At 43.3% G+C, this 9,702-nt stretch overlaps 1 protein-coding gene across 1 annotated transcript; it reads right to left on the bottom strand.

The window, feature by feature from the left end:
- Positions 1 to 868: 868 nt before the first annotated feature.
- On the bottom strand, positions 869 to 1,300 carry LOC143591798 (uncharacterized). The gene has a single exon (XM_077071893.1). The coding sequence runs from the start codon at positions 1,298 to 1,300 to the stop codon at positions 869 to 871; it is 432 nt and encodes a 143-aa protein (XP_076928008.1).
- Positions 1,301 to 9,702: the final 8,402 nt, after the last annotated feature.

Below are 9,702 nucleotides of genomic sequence, written 5' to 3'. Positions count from 1 at the left end.
CAACTTTTGACTCTTGCATCGTAATTCTTCTGAAGCTAGCGTTAGTAATTTTGCTCCCGTATTGCAGCTAATTCTCGCCTTTCTTCCAGAAGCATTAGGTCTATGCGCCTTTGATTTTTATTATCTTCATCTATTGCCAAGACACGGGGTGTGGAAAGACCTATTTCCACCGGGACCATCGCCTCACTGCCATAAGTTAGGCTAAACGGTGTTTCCGCGTTGCCTGTATTATTTTGCGTGCAAAAGGCCCAAAGTACATGTGCGACCTGGTCTACCCACCCCGACATGTAGCAATCAAGTCCCCGCTTGATATCGTCGACGATGCTACGATTAGCGGGCTCGACTTCACCATTTCCTTGTGGGTGCGCTACGGATGTAAACGTTTGACTTATGTTCAATTATGAGAGCCTTGCTTTTGATGCGCTGGTCTGAGAATAGCGTGCCATTATCGCTGACGATATTCATTGGTAAACCAAAAAGGAAAATTATGAATTCCCAAATGAACTTCTTAACGCTGGCGGCATTGATGGTTGGTAATGGTTTTGCCTCAATCCACTTGGTGAAGTAATCTATGACGACTATTAGGAACTTCACCCTCCCCGGTGCTTCTGATAATGGACTTGTGATATCGATGGCCCGTTTATTGTATGGCCATGCTGATGTCACTGGTATCATGTTGTTTTTTTGGCCAGAGGGTGTTTGGTGCATGTCGCTGGCATGCGGTACATTTGCGTATATGCTTTTCTGCATTCATGTGCATGTCTGGCCAGTAGTACCCCACATTCATAATCTTTGCAACCACCATTTTTGGTCCAGCGTGGATACTGCAAATACCTTCGTGGATTTCTCGTAGTAGATAATTTGTGTCTTACGGGTCTATACATCGGAGAAGTGGTCCCAGGTAGGATCGCCTATACAAAATTCCTTCTTTCATTTGATAATTTAGCGCTTTATGGCGTATCTTTTTGGCTTCTTCCTTGTTGTCCGGTAGTGCACCCGAGGATAAGAAGTTGATGATCAGTGTCATCCAACTGGCGGTGCTTGTGCAAATGACACAGACTTCTTTGGCGGGGACGGAAGGATTATCAAGGACCTCCACTTGGATATCATTTGCTAAGTGGTCAAAGCTTAGCGATGCCAATTTCCTAAGCGCATCTGCCTGCTTATTTTCGCTTCGATTTATATGTTTCACTTTGCATGTTGTGAAGTTTAGCATGAGCGCTTTAGCTTGCGCGAGGTATGAAGCCATCTTGTCATCTTTGGCTTCATACGCACCCTCAATTTGATTCGCCACCAGCATTAAATCCACGTGGGCTTCCAGGTGTCTAGCCCCCCAACTTTTTCGCTATTCTGAGGCCCGCCAGGAACGCCTCGTATTCCGCCTCGTTATTTGTACTTTTGAAGTCAAGGCGAATAGTGTATGTAAAATCGTGGCCTTCTGGATCTATCAGCTTCAGCCCTGCTGCCGATCCTTCGTCGTTTGATGCACCGTCTGTGTATAATTGCCAAATGTGTTCTCTCTGTTGCTCTGCGGGAGGTTCTAATTCCATTTGGCACTCTACATCCCGCGCCGTAGGTATCTCAGCTATGAAGTCTGCCGGGACATACCCTTTGATTGTGGGCCATGGCTTGTATTCTATTACATGTTCTCCCAATTCAATAGCCCATTTGGCTAGTCTTCCTGAGAGCTCCAGCTTACAAATCACGCTTTGTAACCGGTAATTGGTGAGAACATTGATCGGGTGCCTTTGGAAATATCTCCGTAAACGACGTGCTGTTGAACCAATGAAAGGACCATTTTTTTCTAAGGTGGAATATCTGGTCTCCGCATCTGTTAACATGCAACTAACGTAGTAGATAGGCTTCTGAACGTTTCCTCTATCTACAAGTAGAACTGTGCCAACTGCTCTATCGGATGCGGCCAGACACATTGATAGCGGTTCCTTTGGTGCATGCATTGTAAGCGTTGGAAGTTCTGCAAGGTGCGATTTGATTTCTTGGAACACGCTTTCTGCCTCCACCGTCCATTGGAACTGTGTTTTCTTGATATAGTTTCTTAACGTTGAGATAAACGGCAAGGATTTATCTGCATGGTTCGACAAGAACCTATACAGCGCTACCAACCGTCCGTTCGGCGTTTGGACCTGTTTGATCGTGGTGGGAGAAGGAATTTTAACAATAGCTTCCACCTTTTCTGGATTTTCCTTGAAGCCATTTGTAGTGACAATAACCCCAAGAAATTTCCTTTCCGCCATTCCGAATGAGCTTTTACCGAGGTTGAGTTTTATTCTAATCCTTCGAAGTTTTTTGAAAGTTTCCTCAATGTCTTTTAGTAGCGCTGGTTCGAAACTACTTTAATTGACAAGGTCATCTATGTAGACTTCTAAGTTCCTTCCAATCTGTTCTTTGAATTCTCGATCCATCAGGCGTTGGTATGTGGACCCTGCATTCTTCAACCCAAATGGCATCATTTTGTAACAATATGTGCCATTATCTATGGGGAATGCAGTTTTGTCATGGTCCGCTGCCGCCATGTAAATATGGTAATACCCTTTATAGGCGTCTAGGAAACATTTATAACAGGAAGGTACCAGCGCGTCCACCTTCAAGTCTATCTCGTGTAAAGGGTAACACTCATTGGGACATGCTTTGTTCATATATTTGAAATCGATGCACTTCCGCCACTACCCATTTGCTTTGGGTACCATGATTGGGTTGGCTACCCATGTTTGGTAGTGGATCATGCGAATAATCTCGGCGTCCAATAGTTGTTGCACTTGTTCAATACAAGCTTTTGCTTGTTCCAGACCCATTTTTCTTCACTTTTGCATGACATTACAAGCTGAGTTGATTTTCAATTGATGCTTTGAACGTTGGTACCCCTGTCATGTCCGCCGGTGTCCACGCGAATACATTAGTGTTGTTAATGAGGAGATTTTTGAGCGCCAAATGAGTGGGATTTGAGTGTGTGGGTCCAATGGTGATGGTTTGTTCTGGGAATTTACCATTGAGCACTCAATTCTCTAGTTTCTCTTGACCCATCACCTTTATTGTTTTCTTCGGCGGGATGTTTGTGTCCGCCACATGGTATTCACAATTGGCGTAGATCATGGTTACCCCTATGGGAGTTGGTACTCCAATATCCCGTGCGCCGTGGACGTGTTGGCGTTAAAGTCCTCTATCGCTTCCCTTCCCAAGATGATATCATAATATGGGTGTGGAGTTTCCCAGACGAGAAAATATACGTCTTCTGTTGTTGAATGTTTCCCGTCACAAAGTGTGACTGGGAACATCAACTTGCCCAACGGATATTCGAAACTCTGGTTAAAACCTGTTTTTGGTACATTAACGGGGACGCGTCGGCGTTTGACATCTTCCTCCAATAGGTCGAAACACTGTCGGTACATTATATCGGGCATTGCTCCAACATCCACAAAAAAGCGGGATGTTCTGTATATGGGTAGTGGAAGATGTTCTGTATATGGGACCAAAAACGGCGGTGATCACCATTTGTGCCTTTTTGTTAGCGCCACCTCTTACCTTTGGGAAGATGACTTATTCTTCCATTCACGCGGCTTGTTTTGTCAGCTGTCGCTTTTTGTTTCTAACGCCGCCCATGATCATGTTGGCGTGGAGATCTTTGATTTTCTTTCCTGGTCTCCCACCTTCTTTGCCCGCGCTTCGCTTTCTACTTCCCCGGATGTTCTTAACCAGGTGTTCTAACTTTCCGTTCCGCATATATTCTTCAATAGCATCTTTTAGGGTGGAAAACTGATTTGTCGTGTGACCATGCTATTCATGATAGTCACAGTATCTTGTGTATCAGTATTCGGCCCTGGTTTGTATGGTTGGGGCTTTTTGAGCTCAATGCCTTCTGAATACATAATTTGTGCATGACTTTTAGTAAGAGGCGTCCATTTGTTGCAAAGATGCGGATGCGCCTTCTGTTTGTTTTTTTAGCCTCATTCGAGGCGTTCTACTTTGCTTGAGGCTCTTGGTGTATTCGTGACCAAACAGAGCTAATTTTCTTACCCTGGCGGGCTCAATTGATATCGTTCTGTGCGTCAGTGCGTGGCAGCTCTTTCCCTATGCTTTTTTTTGTTCGTGTATACCGTTTAGCCGCTGTTATGATAGCATCCCAACTTTGAGGCATACCATCTCTCCCAGTGAGGGTGCGGATGAGGTCATCGCACTGAACGTTTTGGCAGAAAGCTGCGCGCATAAGCTTCTCGCCTACTCCACCAATATTGATCCCTTCTTTATTAAATATGGCAATGAAATCTTTCATCGTTTCATTATCTTTGCTGGTGACGCTGAGAATGTCTACTGGGTCACTGATGTAACGTCGTTGTTGGCTAAAATGCTGGGGGAATTTGTTCGCCAAGTCATCCCCAATTAATGATTTGCTCCTCTGGCAGGCGTTCAAACCACTTTCTTGCTACTCCTACGAGCGTTAGAGTGAATATGTGACACTAGAGTGGAATTGTCCATCCCGATACTAGACCTGCATCGATGTAGGTCTACATATGTTCATCTGGATCAGATAGGCTATCGTACTAGCCAACTGTTGGCGGTATCTTTGGATTTTCCAGGTAATTCCACCTCCGTGATCCTTCTGATGAACTTGGATTTTCCTGCCGAGGCGATTGGCCTATACGGCTTGAAAAATCTTTGTTCGCATCTGGGTGATATTTGATGAGTTTTTTTATGGATGCGTTAGGATCTTTCCAGCTTTGTTCATAGTCTGGATCGTGTAGGTGTAAATTGGTCGTATGACGCGAGCGCTATGCTTTATTGTGCTCTCCCGCTTGGCTATTTGCTTGGCCACCACACTTTTGTATTTTCTCAGACAGTGATTCTCCTGTTTTTCGCACAACAGGAGTTAATTCGTCTTCATCATCCTCATCTTCTTTGTCTTCCTTATTACTGCTCGCGGCTCCGCCAAACAGATATCTAGGTTGGATGATAGATGATAATTTTTCTTTCATTCTTGCCATGAGTTTTTTTTGTCCTCCTCCCCACCAAGTCAAGATGTTTGGTAGCAGGGGTGTTTGCGATTATGATCGTGATCGTAACCTGGTTGGATCTGTTACTGTGAAGGGTAGCCTAAGGTTGGACGCGTTAGCGATGCCTTCGGTGTTCCCAATCACAACGTCTGCGTCCAGGTTTTCCTCCTGGTTAGCGTTTGGCGATGGCTCAACCGCCTTAGTGGGTGATTTTCCACTCATTTGAACCAAGAAATTGGATTAAAAGAAGTTCTAGCAAAATGCATGGATGGCGCCAATGAAGAAACAAGAAATCCCCCTTTAGTCTAATTGCTTACTCTAAGGGTGATTATTAAGTATTCCCCACGATGGGTTAGATTTCTCCTTAGCGCAAATGAGTAGTTCACCTACAAAATAGAACACTGTGATCTCCTTACGAGTGAATATTGTTGGTGCATAGATGTCAGTAGTTCATATGTCTAATGTCTGTAATCGAGTCTGTAATATTGTTTGTGTATTTGTTTGTAACAGCGAAGTTGTTGACAAGTTCGCCTAGGCGAACTTGTTGAACGAGCGAAGTTAAGGACAACTTCGCCTGAGGCGAAGTTGTCGTGTATTTATATTGTTTACTGTTTACAGTTTACGGGTTAATCAGTTGTTGGTCGTTAGAGTTTTAGTTGATTAATTTGGTTATTTACGTGTAATTCATTGAGTCGAGTGACGTGAGGTCGAGAGGCTGTAAGTAACACGGTTCGAGTTATCAATATAACGTGACTTTTGTTCGTATCGTGTGTACGTGTGTTTGTGTGATTATATTCTACGTCCGTAACGATCTACACAGGGATTCCGCACCTGTGTATATCGGGATATCTCGTGTGATCCGTCCAGGGAACCTACAATTGGTATCAGAGCTTTTGCTCGATTGTGTGGTTCGGGATATTCACGCGGGTGTAGAATTCGTTCCATTTCGGGTATTACCGGGACGAGTTTGTGGTGTTTTTGCTCATTCTAGCCTCCTACCAGTGTGTTCAAGCCATTAAACCGTCAAAATCGTCGTTAAAATCCGATTTTCAGATCTGCAGAAAGTTTCAGTTCGTCAGGCGAAGTTGCTGTTCATCAGGCGAAGTTGCCGTCAAGAAACGTAGGGTTTCAGCGAAGATATAAGGAGAAGCGAAGTTATTCACAACTTCGTCTACCTCCTCAACTTCGCCTAACTCAGCGAAGTTCTTCTCAAGTTCGCCTAGTTCAGCGAAGTTCTCTTCAAGTTCGCTTACTTTCTAAGTTCGCTTAGCCTAAGCGAAGTTATTCTCAACTTCGCCCAGTCACGCGAATTTAAGAAGAATCCAGCGAAGTTATTACTTAAGCGAAGTTATCCTTAACTTCGCCTACAGTACTGTTTCGAAGAAATTTTTTAACTTCGCCCTTTTCAGAATTTTTCTGGTTTCTTAGTCTTCAAGAAGGATGTCGTCGATCAACATTTCAGAGCTTGTCAAGATGGAAGTTGAAGCGGGGTCAGCTACAAAGGCCCCAAGGTTGCTGAAGGGAACCGACTTTGTTGCGTGGAAGGATCGGTTCATACAGTATGTTAAGTACCAGGATGCGAAAATGTGGGTATGCATCCAAGATGGATATATTCCACCGATCATGGAGTATGAGGGTCGAGACCAAATCAAGAAATACAGTAAAATGGAAGAAGAGGAGAAGAAGATGTATGAAGCCGAGAGCAAGGCTCATGCTGCAATCACAATGGCTCTTCCACAGGAGATCCTTCATACATTCAGAAAGTATACATCAGCTAGAGAGCTTTGGGAAGCTCTTGAAAGCAGATTTGAGGGGAATGTAGGTATTCGAGCGTCAAAGATAAAATTGCTCAAGACTCAATTTTCAGTCTTTAAGTACTTAAAGAACGAATCTCTTGATGATATTATCACTCGATATTATCATCTCATGACTGAATTGAGTAACTACTCCATTTCCTACCGAGAAGAAGAGATTGTGGAAAAACTTCTCGATGCTCTCCCACCAAAATGGGAGATGTATACTGTACTAATGAGGGAAGACAAGGACTTCTCTACTTATGATCTTGAAACCGTTGTCAACAAGCTCAGAACTTTTGAGCTTAATATGGTGAGAAAAGAAACATCTATGGATCAGGTTCAAGATCCAGGCATGTACGGTGCAAAAGTAAACTCCAGTACAAGTTCTAAGACTGATTCTGCCGCCTACTACTCGAAGGGTGAGTCGGGTGCCAATTCTTCACAGGAGGGGCATGTGTCAGTAAACTCAAATGGGGATGTTTGCTTTGTTGCGGGTGGATCAAGTGGTACTCAACAGACAGCAAGCCAGAGTAGTGGATCTTCAAGTTCCTCAAGCAATAATTACTCTAAGATGCCAATGAGCGTCAAATCTGCTGAAGAGCAGTTTGGCCTCTATGCTTCATTTATTGCTTCATATGAAAACTATATTCAAGGAAAAGTGGTTGATCCAGCGATGCTAGATGAAGACTATGACCAGATCGATGCTGATGATCTGGAGGAGATGGATTTACAATGGCAGATGGCCATGATAGTGAGGAGAGTGAAGAAGTTTATGAGAAAGACGGGGAGAAAGTTTGTTGGTGGCAGGCCAGGGTTCGACAAGTCTAAGGTGAGGTGCTATAACTGTCAACAAAACGGGCACTTTGCCAAAGATTGCAGAAACGAGCGAGTTGAACGTGGTCAGGGCCGGTCTGCACAGCACACTGGGAGTACTAAAGAAGTCAATGCCATGCTGTCCAGAGAAGCAGGTGAATACAACTGGAACCTGCATTTAAATGAAACTAGTGAGCAGGCAAATATGGCTAAGGTTGAGAGTGAAGAACGTGAGAAGACTACCGGAGAAGAGAAAGCTACTGGTAAAGAAAAAGCTTTCATGGCAGATAACAATGATCAAATCTCCGAGGTAAGTTCTAAATCTTTTTGTACTAAATGTGAGAATTTGTCTGAGCAACTTGCTACCATAACTGATCAGTATGTTCGTTTAGATGCTGAATTTAAAACTCTTAAAGAAGATCATCACTTTACGAAAGCAAGAGAAAACAGTTACAAAGTTAAAATAAAAGCGTGTGAAAAAGATGTTAAAAGCTTAAAAACTAAACTTGCTGAAAAAATTGAAGTAATTGATCTAAGTTATGAGGTTTTAGAAGAAAAAACTAAACTGATTGCTGAACGAGAAAAGCAGATTGCTGACCACCAGGTGAAAGTGGTGGAACTGAACCGAAAACTAGAACAGTTCAGAAATTCCTCAGCTATTCTTGATCACCTTGTTAGTGATCAAGGTACCTCTACAAAGAGAGGAGGAATTGGTTATCACGAGGTTCCACCACCGTATAACCACAATTACACTTTTAACCCTAGTGTTCAGAAATCTGTTGATTTTGAAGTTCCTCAGACAGTTCCAATCAAGGTTACGAGTAAAGAACCAAGTGTTAGTAGTGGCGAAACGAGTTCGCCTGTTTCAAGTGTAAATATTTCTGTTGCGAGTCCAGTCTCATCGGATTCGGATAAGTTGTCCGAATCAGGTAAGACAAAAGAGAAGGTAGTGTTACCCACTGGTGGAGAAAAAGATAAAACTTCTAAAAAGAGTACTCCACTCAACCCGTACGTCCCACCTTATGTGAGACGAACGGCCGGTAACACTGCCTCGACATCCAAAACAACCTTTGAGAAGAAAATGGAGTGTAGGTGTTGTTTTAGATGTAATAAGTTAGGAAATCTTGTTGCAGATTGTCCTCTGCCGCCGAAATTCAGAGGCGTGAGGCCTATTAAAACTGAGCATAAGCTTAATGGTAATTTTAAAAATGAAAACCCTTCAAAGTTTCAAAATGTAACTAATCCAGGTTTTCAAAGAAACAAACCTCAGTTTTACAATGCTAATCACCAAACCGTAAGATATAATACTTTCAATACGCATAGGTTTGGAAGGCCTCACACTCAACTTCCAAGGAGATTTCCTAATAGGACTGACAGGAATTATCCAAATGCTAACTTTGGAAAGCAGAAGTACGGGATGTATAGATCCAAGACCAATTGGTCTTGGGTCCCGAGATTCTAATCCTTTGCTTTATTGTGCAGGAACAGTTGAACAGGGCTGCCCACAGTCTTTGGATTGTAGATAGCGGCTGTTCCCGGCACATGACGGGTAACAAATATTTGTTACACGACTTAAAACCTGTTCAGGGAGCGAGAGTTAGTTTTGCTGGTGAAAGTGGAGGAAGAATTACGGGAAAAGGAACGGTGTCCAATGGGAAGATGACACTTGAGAATGTGAATTTTGTAGAAGAGCTGAAGCACAATCTGCTGAGTGTGTCGCAGATTTGTGATAAGGAGTATACTGTTCATTTCACGAAGAATGAGGCGATCGTGTTGAAGCCTGGTTTTCAGATACCAGACGAGTGGATAGTGATGACAGCTCCACGTGATACAAATACTTATGTGATGGATATGAGGTCTACTGAAATGGCCTCGGGAGAATCATGTTTAATGACGAAAGCAAGCGAATCGGAAACCGAACTATGGCACAGGAGGATGGGGCACATTCATCTTCGAAAGATGAACCACATTGTCAAAAATGGGCTTGTGATGGGCGTTCCCTTGAAAAGTTTTAACTTTGAAGACAAATGTATAGCATGCAAGAAGGGAAAGCAACACAAGAAATCCCATCTCACCAAGAAGGTCAA

This window comes from Bidens hawaiensis, unplaced genomic scaffold (genome assembly GCF_021521415.1).
Source record: "Bidens hawaiensis isolate Kalapana, Puna unplaced genomic scaffold, B.hawaiensis_p1.1 tig00040068_1, whole genome shotgun sequence".
In the NCBI taxonomy this organism is placed as follows: domain Eukaryota; kingdom Viridiplantae; phylum Streptophyta; class Magnoliopsida; order Asterales; family Asteraceae; genus Bidens; species Bidens hawaiensis.
The sequence above is the reverse complement of the archived record's forward strand: the minus strand, read 5'-3'. Positions and strand labels throughout refer to the sequence as shown.

Bases quoted from the DNA above. Each gene is read 5' to 3' on its own strand.
- LOC143591798 (XM_077071893.1), bottom strand. From the start codon at position 1,300: ATGCTGGTGGCGAATCAAATTGAGGGTGCGTATGAAGCCAAAGATGAC.